Below are 12,910 nucleotides of genomic sequence, written 5' to 3'. Positions count from 1 at the left end.
TTCACAGAGTTTTCATTATTGAACCACTTAGATTTGGCAAGTATGGTCAGCTATGCTTGGCGGACATGATTTTCCATAGGAAATTAAATGCTCACGTGCAAATGGACATGACCACAGAGTTCTCCTTTCTCGGACTGTCCTGTCTGATGGCTTGCGTCACCATTAGCGATTGTATGTGGTTATAACGTTGGCTGCTGTTCAGATTTTCGGGTCTTGAGGCATTTCGAACTCGTAATCGTCGTCATCTAGCTCCTGCATGGTGAATAAAATAGATTCACAATTACAAATGGGTTTATCTTTGTTTCGACCTACTACAGCATGGAGCTTAAAGTGAAATGACAGAGTGACGCCCGAAGCTTTTCGTTTCGTTCGTCAGCTACTCAGCTATTTTGGACTTTTGCTACTGGTCTATTCAGTTTACAATGGAACTATAATACTGTCCTCTTCATACTGTGTGATTACGAGGTCAATATATAATGTTGTATAAGGATCCATGTAGAAGACAGGAAAAATCGTAATGATAATTGGTAACCAACTGGCCACCATCGGCGCGAGCTGGTTTTGAGTACAAAACAGTTATGATTTACCCTGGTTGGAATGAACCTACTTTATGGATGTCTCGAAGCGTGGTTGTTAATATATGGCAGTTGATGGCTGGGCTTTTGAGGAGCTCCAGGTTATCAACATCAAACTCGAAGTCAAAATGGCCATGGATTGGTGACAAACGTAACTGCTCTCCCGCCTTGGTTGACCTGTTTTTGTCCCATGTGGATTTTCGATTTCAACCTCAACCGCAGACTGCTGTGAGCGCTCTCCCTCGTCAATTAATCCTCACTTAGGACTAGAGCAGAGGCCGTTCGTTTTCAACAACAGACAGTTTGATGCTTGTCAAATCAACGGTGCCTTTACAGTAGACCATTATAGTCTGTGACACTGGCATACGGGCATCGTAGTTGATAGCTGTCGATGATGATGATGATGATAGCTGGCCAATGGGGCTGGGTATGTTTGGTTTCTGTGAATTTCTTTCAGTGAAAACGCCCCTTTGGCCATCTGGGCTGCTGTCTATCAGGGGAAAACACCGCGTTTAATAATATTTCTGTCATTCCCCTCTGCCTATATGAAGAACAATGTTTCCGCTATCTAACTCCAATGGCCTAATTCCGCGTGTCTTATGTGTACACTGAATTTTTTCGTTAATATGCAGTTCAAGTTTCAAGTCAGGCATTCAGATCGATTGGTTTTACCTATCGATTGAGCAGTATTCAAGGTTGCTCACCGGGCTTTGCATAGGCAGTTACGCTTGCGACATGAACGAGCAATCAATAAAAGCATTGTCTTTCTAGTCATTTTGTAGCTTATAACCTTGTAATAACGGACATTCCTCGTTCACATTTTCTACTCCATTTTCTCACCGGTCGAAGCTAGAAACAATGCTAAGTCCAGTTAATCATCAGTTACCCTCGGGCGACAATGATAGTGCCCCTCAATATGAATAGCGGTTACTGTGATTGCGCCTAATGGAAACGTACTTTCTCATGCGTTCGTCTTCCTGCGATCTGTATTTCAAACTAATTTGTTATCTTAGAGAAACATTTAGAGGTGTTCTGGGGCCCTCGCTGCTAACAGGCTTGCTTGGGCAAACCGTTTTGGGTTGTGAGCTCTACTAGAGATCAGTAGGTGTTTCTAGGAAACCACCTACTTTCTGAAGCTATTTTACAAGATCTAGAATTCTACCCTCAAATGTATCTCCATTTTTAATTCATCTGCCTGTCCTTCCTCGAATATTGACCGAATATATTCTCTAAGCAGCCACCACCGTCTCGAATATTGTACCAAGTGAAACATGAAATGGATTTTGTGCAGTTCAATAATATCATAAGCGAGTGATTTAGCTGGGATTCAGTTGAGTCTCGTGAAAGCCAAATTGGTGTGCAGATGAATGTGTTCCGCGGGACAACTGTTTTTTTGAGGCTGGTTGGAAACGGGAATTTCAAGAATGAATAGGAATGGAGAAAAATGAGCAGAATTGATATTGCTTATCGTTCTATTTGTGAAACTGTGGCTATTACATACGTTCCTCGTATTGAAATGAATTTCCAAGCAGGTTTCAAGCGTCTGTCGTGCTCCTCAACTTGGGAGTTCTGACAGGTGGGGGGGTCAACCGATTGACGCGAACAAATCAATCAAATCGCCCAAGCGGGAACACGTTCGCCCGTTTGAACATGGAGATTCAGATGAATCCAATGTGCACTGGTGGGGTAGTTGTAATATTCTTGTCTCACATGTCAGACGCATGGGGCTCAAAGCCCGGCACGGATATGGAATAGGCACTGCTGATGGGTTCTAATATAATCGAAACTCGAGTCCAGTGCTTCCCCTCTTTGGTGTAGACTCACCAGAATAACTACGCCAGGACAGGAGGGCAACTGTTCAAATGAGAATTTACGAGTCCCTCAAACACCTAAAACGAATCTTCATGAGACTGTGGCAGCTGCTTAGTGAATACATTCAGTCAATATTAAGAGAAAAGCTACGGTGGGCAGATGAGTGCGTAGTACTGAAAAGTCAAGTGAGGGGGGATTCGGTTGGCTTAAGGGTACTTTTTCGTAGCTCGGGGTGAAGTGGTATGCTGAATAGAATCGGTGTACTCATCCACGTGCTGTCGAATGAGAGTATTGATATTTCTGTGAGCTTTTATCCATGGATAATATGCGGGTGCGCAAGTTGGAAGGACATGAAGCAGTCCTCCAGGTTTGAGTTTAGGGTGATTGGAACAGTAGGGATGCTTCAACAGCCTAACGTCACTGCTTTCCGCTCGGACCCTCGGATGGGAGAGTAACACCGGTCACAAGGAACTCACCTGCCAGTTCGCGACAAAAGTAGCGCTTTTCATAGCTTCGTTTTGGAGCTTATTCGCATTGACCTTCTGTGATTCATTTTCTACCTGTTGCTGTAAATTAGACAGCCGCTGCTGTGCGCTGGCCACTTCGTTTGCCAATGCGTCCCGTCTGCAACAGTAGCAAAATTGATTTATGAAAATCGGTCATGGGCTTCCGAAGAACATTTCTAGGTTCAGTGGTACCGTCTGTTGATTTGACACCCCCATTTTAGTGCTAATTACCAGTTTATAACCGTAGCCAAGTCTAATGCCCATTGTGAATGGGTTGGTTGGTTAGTTCTGCTTAAATTTGGTCACTTTCAGGGATCAAACCCATCAGCCCTCCGCTCCGGATGCGGGTTATTCTGCCCTTAACCATAAGTCTAAGTGAACTTGGTGAGAAAGTATCGTGTACAGTAATCTTTCTTCGATTTCGTCTGTGTTGAACGAATAATCAACGTGAAGGAATACTCTACATACGGAGCAAGGCTGCTTGTACATATCAGCTGGGGTAGTGAATTTGGTTTCCACAAGTCCATCATCATCAACAGTTTGAAATCAACGGTGAGCGCTGATGCTTCGCTGCCGCAGAACTATAGTTAATTTGGAAGCCATATTGTAAAGTAAAGAATAAAAGTGGTCAGGGAAGGGACTTAGCGCCGGCTTACTACAATCATTCCGAGGTGTCTATACCTCCAGACGCTCATTCATTCTGGATAGAAACTGACAACAAGAATGCCACTAACATCGATTAGCGGCCAAATCCTATAGTGTCTCCAACCAGGCGGTCCCTATCCTGGAAGGCGACTGCATCTAAACGTTTCGTAATTTCTTTCGTACCTATCTGCCATGTCAAGGGTTGGCCACTTCTCTGCTTCCGCTACTCTTAATTGGACACAGAAAACAGCACTTTTCGGTAAATGATGGTTCGGCATACCCCCATCCAATGCAGCTTCTGGTGCTGGGCACATTCTTCAATGGGAGTCCCTGCACTACCGCAGATTCGCTTTCTGATTGCATCGTTACGGATTCTCCGACACCAAACCACACAAGCTCTGGTTCTGAGACAACGGTTGTCGAACACCTCAAGACATATCAGTTCCACTGCTCTAACAGGCCAAGTCTCGGCCATACAACAAAACAGCCCCGCACTGTAGCTTGATACGCACGTCCCTCGAGATTCAGGGATACACCAGTTTGACGTCATGGGTATCACAAATTAGCAACCCGTACCAGAGCCTTGCGGATTCGTGCACTGACCTTATCTGTCGCACTACAGTCGGAACTAATAAGACCTTCAAGATACGTAAAACGCTCCATAACTTCGAGTGCATCTCCCCGGATTGTAAGTGGCGTGTTCACTGAGTGCATGCCCCGGAGCGTGATCTTAAAATTTATGGATGCAAAGGTCATGCCGAAGGACTTCTGTCAGTTCATCCAACATTACCTGCGCCTTCTCTCTGAAGAAGAGAATGATTTCCTGTGCATATTCCAGACCGACAAGTAATTTGTCGGCAGTTATTTGAAAACCAGCGTTTTAAACACCTTCCGGTGTGTATCTCAATATCTTGTTGGACGTGAAATCACAAAGGAATGGAGAAATTGGACAACTTTGACGGTTACGGCTTTCATTTCGGAAGGTTTTGGAGAGTTGTCCGTATGATACAACTCGGTCAGGAGTCTGAAAATACGATGAACCTATTATGTTCGCAAACTCTCGGTGTATTCCTTGCTGGGCAAGCGTATTAAGAGGAACAGATCGGTCAACTTAATTAAACGTGCTTTTGGAAATCCAGGATTACTACTTGTGTCTTTTATACGTATGTCGTTGTTCTACAATCTGACGGAGTGTGATCAGCGAATCGCTACCATGTTGGTATCGTGCTTGCTGCTCCCAAAAGTATAACCATATCAAGAATTACCCCTGTTGAAGGTGCCATTCCTGGTACGTGTGATAAAGGTCTGTTAAAGGTAATATTAATGGTTCCCTAGTATGCTTTTGAGTTGATACACCATTTGGAACATGAAGGAGGTGAGGGTTGTTGATTCTGTACTTCATGCTGGGCTACCACTCTACTATCAAGATTTCGAGAAAAAGCACTATGAACTGGTTATCCGTAAGTCTTATCTTCAAAATGTACTGAACCGTGGTTGTTCACATCACTAGAAGTATATTCTAAGGTTTTACTTAAGAGGCCCGGTTTCCGTCCCCTATATAAAGTGTCAGTGAGGGTATTCTGTGTCCCTGAACCCTGACAAACGGTAGGTTTGAATTGAAAACTGGTAGATTTGCCATGAAAACCGTGCAACCTCCAGTCCAGCTGTGACTCAAACGCCCCTATGTCCGCATGTGAAGACGTGAGATTAGAACGACAGGCAAGACAGCTCTCTTGTACTCGCTCAGCCAATGATTGTATGCATTTGAGGCAGTAAGACAGACAGGCAATCAATTATGGCGACTGCCAGGAGGCGAACATCGATTTTGTCCGGCATCGCAAAATCATAGGTTTCGGTTTACATTTATGCCTTCACGCTATGAGAATTACACAGTGATGTACCTTCCCAACAAACGAAAATTTTGGCGCAAGGCACGTTTTTAATGCTGCATTCCAGCGATCGATAATGTCTTTCAACTACTTATTCGATTGGACCATTGAACTAATAATTATCTGGCAAATAAACTCATCCCACAATTCTGGAATCCACTCATGTCGTAGAATACACTATCCAGAACAACATTATCCGGTAGCTCTGCAGGGCTAAAAACTGTCTCTGGGCTTGTCATCTGGTGACTGAATTGTTCCTCTAACCATTTCTGTCCCTTTTTCCTACACCGAACGATTGCTCCTTTCAGAGCCCGTGGTCATTTTCATCTTTTGTGACTTCTCGGGTAGGATTCCGTCCTTCAAGATGCTCCTGATTCTTTTGATGCGTGTTCTACTCCTGACTGGTTCAAGTTCCGTACACAAAGACAAATCAATATAGCTAAACTTACTAATGGATTCAGGTCCTAGGCAAACCACAATGGTGGGTGCAACGTCCTGTACTGAACTGGTAAGCAACGGGAAATTCGATACACTAGTTTCATGTGCCTTACTCATCCAAGCGCCACTTGTTCACTGAACCACCTCACTGTTGGAAATGTCAGTCCCTTCCCAGGACCCTGAATGCCGTAAACCCCGGGCCGAGTTTTGGACGCTTACTACCATCGTGTAAATGTCGGGGGCGAATTTTACTGAAAAATCTAGTATGCTCACAGAATTTTCATCTTTAGGTGCTTCTCAAAATTTGTGAGATTCTGTTTAATGCCGTTTGTACACAGGGTTTTCAAATACCAAAAAATAGTGCTAAACAGCTCGAAACCCGATTTTTGGTGGGGCAACTTGGTTGCGACACCTGTCGCGATTCCCATAGAGCCTTAGAAGTTTGGATGAAGACTTTTTTACAACCCCCATTCAGTCAACAATCCCGTCTAACTTTTACGGTCTGTCGTCTCATAAGAATCAAATGATTTGCATCCTCACCTGAATACAGAATACATTTGGTTACTCTTCTTGATTTATCCGTCTGGCTAGGATTTTCAGTGTTCTCACTCTGGAATATATCTGAGTTTCATCAAAGGATGCAGACCTGTCATTCTGTCCCGTTTGCACCTTAAACTGCGTTAGACAACTTACGACAGTCGCTGATTAGTGTGTTACAAGTTTTTTGTATGGTTGGTCACAACCTAATCTGACCTTGTCATCAAACTAAAACAGAAAACACATCCGGGTTTTAAAACCCTTGACTTCTCGTAGTGCGAGCTTTTGCATGTCTGAACATGTTTCACCACCGAAGAAGCAATGAACCCAGAACGTCACTCCAACACCGGTATCTGTAGATAGCCGCAGCGAGCTTGTGTTGCATCCACGAAATTTGTATAGTCGGAAAAACCATCCTTTGATATGCAAGCCGAAAACTCAAACTAAGTAGTACAAAGCAGTCTAGCGATGTGCCGCATAAACCGAAATACTTTTCATTGCTAGGATAATTCGGTGTAGGTGAATACATGTGCCACCTCTCTGCTCATTGAAATGACGTCTCAGTCCCTACGGTATGTCTATCCGTGTGGTAGTGGTTCATACGCAGGCTCAGGCATCTGAAGAAAATTGGTTTCCACAATGCACTACTCATAAGGTTGCTGAAAATTCGCCAACAGCCCACGACCGGTTTCGCCCTTCTTGGGGCTCATCAGGTACGTGCAGTCCCCTAGTTTCCGTCACCTTATGTTCTACTTGAGACCCGGAGAAATCAAAAACGAGAGATTCAGCTGGGTTCCAGGCGAGTCCCCTGAAAAACCAAATTAGTTTGCAAAACAGTTCAATTTAGGTTCAAGTATAACATAAGGTTGACGGAAACTCGGGGACTGCGCCTACCTGATGAGCTCTAAGAAGGGCGAAACCGGTCGTGGGCAGTCGAAAAGTTTTTAGCAGCTTTATGAGTAGTTTCCTTTATGAAAACAACCTATTTATTTAACAAACTGATGTTCGTATTACTTGACCAGACTACCTTATGTGTGTTGCTGGTTGTGGTTTTTATTTACAGTACCAAGCTCATCCGTAAGCGTCCGTTTTTCTGACAACCTTCGTCTTCTGCCAGCCTACACAATGGTTCGGAAGCATCGAGTGTCAGAAAATGCATGTCTCGGTTCGCCCATTTTCCGAATCAGGACAACTGCGCAATAGCCTACTATAGGCAAATCAGACCTGTGCTCTTAATTCACTCCTCATACTCCCTTTGAAACTTTCCAGAGGAACCATTGGGTGTGTTGAGAGTTATCTTTTCGAACTCCTCATGAATAATGTAAACTAACTGTACCAAAAGAATGCTAGGCATGGAGTAGCTGGTTTGATCATTCCAACCGTACTTTAATCCAACGATTCCGTGAAGAAGTGCTCCTTCTAGAATCTTACGAGGCATACCCATCCATTCCTAGTCTAACCAAAAAGCCTAACACCCTGGAAAGCATTTTAAACGGAACGCAACATTTTCGATGTGGAAGAGACACCCTCTAAGAAACATTATAGGTAAAAGGAGCGTCTCAATAATGAATCATTATTTAGATTTATCTGACTAACAACCAAAACAGGGTGAACTCCAATAGACTATGGTGAACGGATGATACGTCCATAACTAGGAACGGGATGAAGTTTCTCGTTCCACATTTGGATTCTAATTGACACAACTTCCACGGTTAAAGCCGTTGGTTTGGAAACGATTTTGTCTTTGAGCGAGTCGAGTTTGAAGCAACCACCCGATATGAGTTGTTGCAACTTGACGATGGTCATCCCGAGAAATATTCGTGGTATGTTTGTTGAGTTGGTGATTAAAAGGTGAAGCATATAAGCTGATGGACGGCTTGGCAGTAGTTACCTCGCTCGAGTCGATATTAGCATGCGTTTATTCAAGAATGACCGAACGTTAGTTGTAAACACACTTTCAGTACAACAATTTCCAAATCCTTTACAGATGATATGTTGATCTCTGCAGGCCGTTCTCACTGTAACTACTTCAATGAAAATCACGTGGATAAGTCACATCATACTTGGAAAAATAACATCGCGTTATGTATATTTTTACAATTAGACTCCTTAATTGTACTTCTGACTGACATTCAGTGTGTCATAAGCTCATATGAACCGGGAAGTACCCAAAAATTTAATTTCACGAGGAAGAAAACGCTGAACTGAGAATAATAAAGAGCCTGCGTGTATGGTATCCTCGGACTTCAGTTACATCCGAATGAAATTCCAAATGAGGTCCATACTCTCGAACGGCTATCATAAGAAACTTAACATTGTCCATGGTAAGCGACAAACTAAACTGTACTCTACTCCACAAGAACGAAGATTTCCCCATGTTACAGTTTAGAGGGGATAATTTGGCTCTGGAAACAATGCACAAACTACAAGACAATGGTAGTCGTACGAATCTAGGAGTTCAGCTAATGCTGGCCTCCTTACCGAGGCAAACCAGTCCTCGATTCAAAAGCGTAATACACCTAGCACCACTGCCTCATGCGTACGTTTTCATTTGCTTTGGCCTTGGAACTTGCGCTGACGGGACAGACAGGAGGTCAGGTAAACGCTGTTTGAGTCAGGTGATTGATCGTGACCAAACGTTGGACCACATACTGAACCTCGGAAACTCAACTGATCAGTCTCAAGCTAACTGCAGGTCACGGACGATCCCAAAGAGGCTTTTAGTGTTCTACTGTGCAATATTAGTATGATATTCCTAGCGTTCACGGAGACGATATTGATCAACTAATACTAACAGAGCTTGTGCTCACAAGTCAAATTGGGGCGAGACAGCAGCTTGTGTTGTCTCAAAATTGGTTTGGCTGCGTTCCAATATTTCATTGCTGCTTTGGTTGTAGGCAGGTTGTTTTGTATTGTGGCTTCAATGATAGGGTTGTTAAAGTTTAACTGATTCATAGAACCTTTAGGTTTCGGTTACGTAACCGCAACTAACTCCATCAATAAGCCCTATACAACATCCAGATTAGCCACCTGGTCTGATGTTACGTAACCGAAGTCCAAACAACTACAGATTAGCTCATAATGAAACGGGGTTCTCCAGAACACACTGTATGCACCAGGGTTTTCAAAGCCAGTTGAGTAGACTTCTACAGTTCAGATAAGGTGAAGTGGCGACTAATTAACACTTTCAACTTCATTATTAATAAGTTGTTGGACATGGTCTGCATCTTCTAACTATCCTAGCTCTTAAAGAGTAAAATAAACTCTGACGTCATGTGATTCATGTTTACTGAGCAGTAGGAGGTGGCTTTTGTTCGTTCTAGAGCGTGCGTCGAATTTTTCGCACAAATCACAGCTGATCCTAACAGTTCCACATTTCCCCAGAGGACGACTTCATCGTCATTACTGACAGCAATTCATCAGTAGTAAATGCTGGTCCTTATTTACTGTACAACCATAAGGGAAGAAAGCCTTAATAAAGAGTGGAAGGAGAAGGGAAGCGTGGGGATTTAGTTCGAAAAATCCCTATTTCCTTAAGGAAAACCATCCGCACCTTCGGATATCACCGTCGCTTTAGAGTAAGATCCTATCCGCGGGACTGGTCCAGTAACCTTTGCAATCCTAACACGGCATAAACCCAGGGCACAAGGACAGGTGAAATTTAGCTAGGCAGTCCGGTTCACTCACATACTCGATGAGACAGTTCAAACAGTCGCTGACTAGACCACGAAATTCGTTTTTCGTCCTACACGCACAAATCACGCCACGCAATCACGGCTCATTTGACCTTTGAGTGTCTGTGCGGTCTGGTGTGAGTCGAAACAAGCCATGTGCACCCGATTAATAGGTATGCAACTTGGTCCACCACAAACACGCGCACAGGACAAGGAGTCAACCGATTTCCACGGACAACTAAAGAGCACGCATGTAGCAGCTACACTGCAGAGAAAACAGGTCCGCAACTTCACCCAGGGACTCTAAACAGCTGTCCGCAAACGACAAGTAACTTTTTGGCTTATTCCACTTTTCGCTTTGCTTATCCAGATGCACCTAACTACTGTACTCATCGTCATTCTGGTTAAACAGGCATTTATTAGTTCTTGTCACTTTCTGATACGCAAGTCAAGTTTGTTACAACTAGAGCGCTAATGCACAAACCGTCTGAGCCCACATATACTGCACGAAAAAGCGGGTTTGAAGACTACTTGTTGGAGTTATGGATATGTTTTTCGGACTAGCTTACCGGACAAAAAAACATCCAGAAATTAATAGGCGAAGGACGGTCGTTTTCATTATACTGGTTTCTCTACTACATCTCTTGTTTATACTGTTCTGACAGTATGATTTACGTTATGTTATCACTTCAAGTCACCATGTTCATGAATAGCGCATATTAGATGCTACTTGATACTACGCGAGTGTCTGTCTAAAACCTAGACACTAGAAAACAATGAAGGAGTTACACGCGATGGACAACCTGGTCTTACTACCAGAACCAGACAAAATAACGGAAGTGCTCGTAGTAGACAAGACGGATTATATCTTCGGAGTGGCTGGCAGCCTTACTGATACAGGGGAATCCAGAGTAGACATACTTCCGAAACAACATACCTTTGGTACGGAAACGTGGCAACATATCTGAAGCTAGTTAAGATGCGTAATGTTTTTCCACAGGCCAAATACAAACTCGACTGAACCCAAACACCTCAAATAAGAGGTTCACAAAAAAGCGACATACCAGTAAAATCGATTTCAAACCAAAAAAAAACTGTGCCTGCCCTAAATCCGTTGGTTACTGACAGTTATTGTGGACCTAACTCAGAAGGCGTTAACTCAACCGTGGTTAAAGGATCCCCTTGAATGTTTGATGAATATTTCATAAAAAATGCCCCGCCTTGACTCTAAATCTTCTTTTAGCAATATCTCATCATGCGAAACTGCTAATCATCATCCTTGGTGAGACACCGCCCATAAAGTTGATGGAAATGCAGATCAGTCCATTGTCGGTTTTGCTCCTTTTCAAGCTCGTCAGCTCGGTCACACGCGTAAATGTTCCTCAATCTAATTTTGTACTTGATTGTAGGAAGCAAAATTAAACATGTGGAGACAATCAACCATTTTTTTTTAGTAAAGCTAGTATTAACTCAGACTAATTTGCATTGAATTCCACCATTATGATTGAGGAATCTTGCTTTCTTTAGCAAAATAAACATTCGTTCTGAATACAAGAGAACCGCTACAGCCAAATGGACGGCCGATAGCCCAATAATTTCATGCCAAGCTGCTATTCTTCTGGCAAAGAATGAGATACATATCTCCGACTGTATTTCTCATGCACCTCTCTACATGCGATATGCTTATTACACTTTAATTCTTATCTATGATGCCGGATATTTCAAATAATAATCTCCACAACGCACCACCCATAGGGTCGCTGAAAACTCTTCGGCGCCCCGCTACAGGTTTCGCCCATTCTGTGGCTCACCAGGTTGGCGTAGTAGTATGTTCCGTCAAGAACAACCTCTGGAAGGCCGTTTTAACCGAAACATGAGCCGGTCCGTTTTTAGGACATTCACTGGAAGAAGATACAGCTGGGGCTCAGTTGAGTCTTTAGTTAACACAAAGGAGGTGTGGTTCGCCAGTCCTGTACAATTTAGTGTTGAGGCAGAACACATGGAGACGAGAGCTCGGGACTAAGCCCACTTGATGGGCCCTAAGATTTTTGAAAAGAGCTATGGGTTGTCAGTTATCAGTAACCTCACAAGTATCATACCAAGTACAGAAATTATATCATGATGTCTCGGTGACTGAGCAGAGTATTTTTTATCACCTCGCAAATTATGCCTTAGGACTGTCCTGATGAAGTCGACAAAGTGTTTTGAAATGTCTCTCAATACCGGTGACTTCTGCTTTATAGTAAAATATAATCTCTTCGCTGCATACATCACGATAGTTTTCTCTTGTTAGGCAGTTGTACATCATGCAGTCTATTTATATCAATAAACCCCATTCCAGTCCATCGTGTCCTTAGATGACGTCTGTTTTCACAGTGAAACGACCAAGATGAACGGTAATGCTTTGGCAGTACTGAATGAGAATTACTGGCCCGCACATAACTTCAGTTTACATTGTGTCCTCGGTCGATAGAGTGTGGCAAATCATCTCGTGAACAGCTGGGCTAACAGCCATATCTATTGCTGATTTTGATCGTGTTCACACGATCGTATGATTGACTTACACTGATAACTGGTACCAGCCCTGATGGCAAACAAAGATGTTTCATCAGACAACGGAACCTCCACATCCAAGTGGACTGTCTACCGCATTAGAATTCACATTTACGGCGATGAAACGAAGCAGTTATCAACCCAATGGTTGAATTTTGTTCAGTTTCCTGGGGATTATGTGAAGATTTTGTAAGGACCATCAGCTATCTAAACCCATCCGATCGAGCCTTGCGTAACACATCATTTCACCGCATGTGTTCGATAATTTTGAAGTTCTGGTC

The 12,910-nt window shown here is 43.3% G+C and overlaps 1 protein-coding gene across 1 annotated transcript in view; it reads right to left on the bottom strand.

Annotated features, from left to right (window-relative positions):
• Positions 1 to 10: 10 nt before the first annotated feature.
• T265_05362 (hypothetical protein) overlaps positions 11 to 12,910 on the bottom strand; it is a gene marked incomplete at both ends in the record, with an annotated part of 39,479 nt that continues 26,579 nt past the window's right edge. The window contains 2 exons of the mRNA XM_009170353.1: positions 11 to 252; positions 2,864 to 3,011. Of these exons, the coding sequence (XP_009168617.1) occupies positions 199 to 252; positions 2,864 to 3,011 (202 nt within the window). The remainder of the gene's footprint in view (positions 253 to 2,863; positions 3,012 to 12,910) is intronic.

The sequence above is a fragment of the Opisthorchis viverrini genome (genome assembly GCF_000715545.1).
Source record: "Opisthorchis viverrini unplaced genomic scaffold opera_v5_100, whole genome shotgun sequence".
Classification (NCBI taxonomy): Eukaryota; Metazoa; Platyhelminthes; class Trematoda; order Opisthorchiida; family Opisthorchiidae; genus Opisthorchis; species Opisthorchis viverrini.
This window is presented reverse-complemented; position numbering and strand designations above follow the sequence as displayed.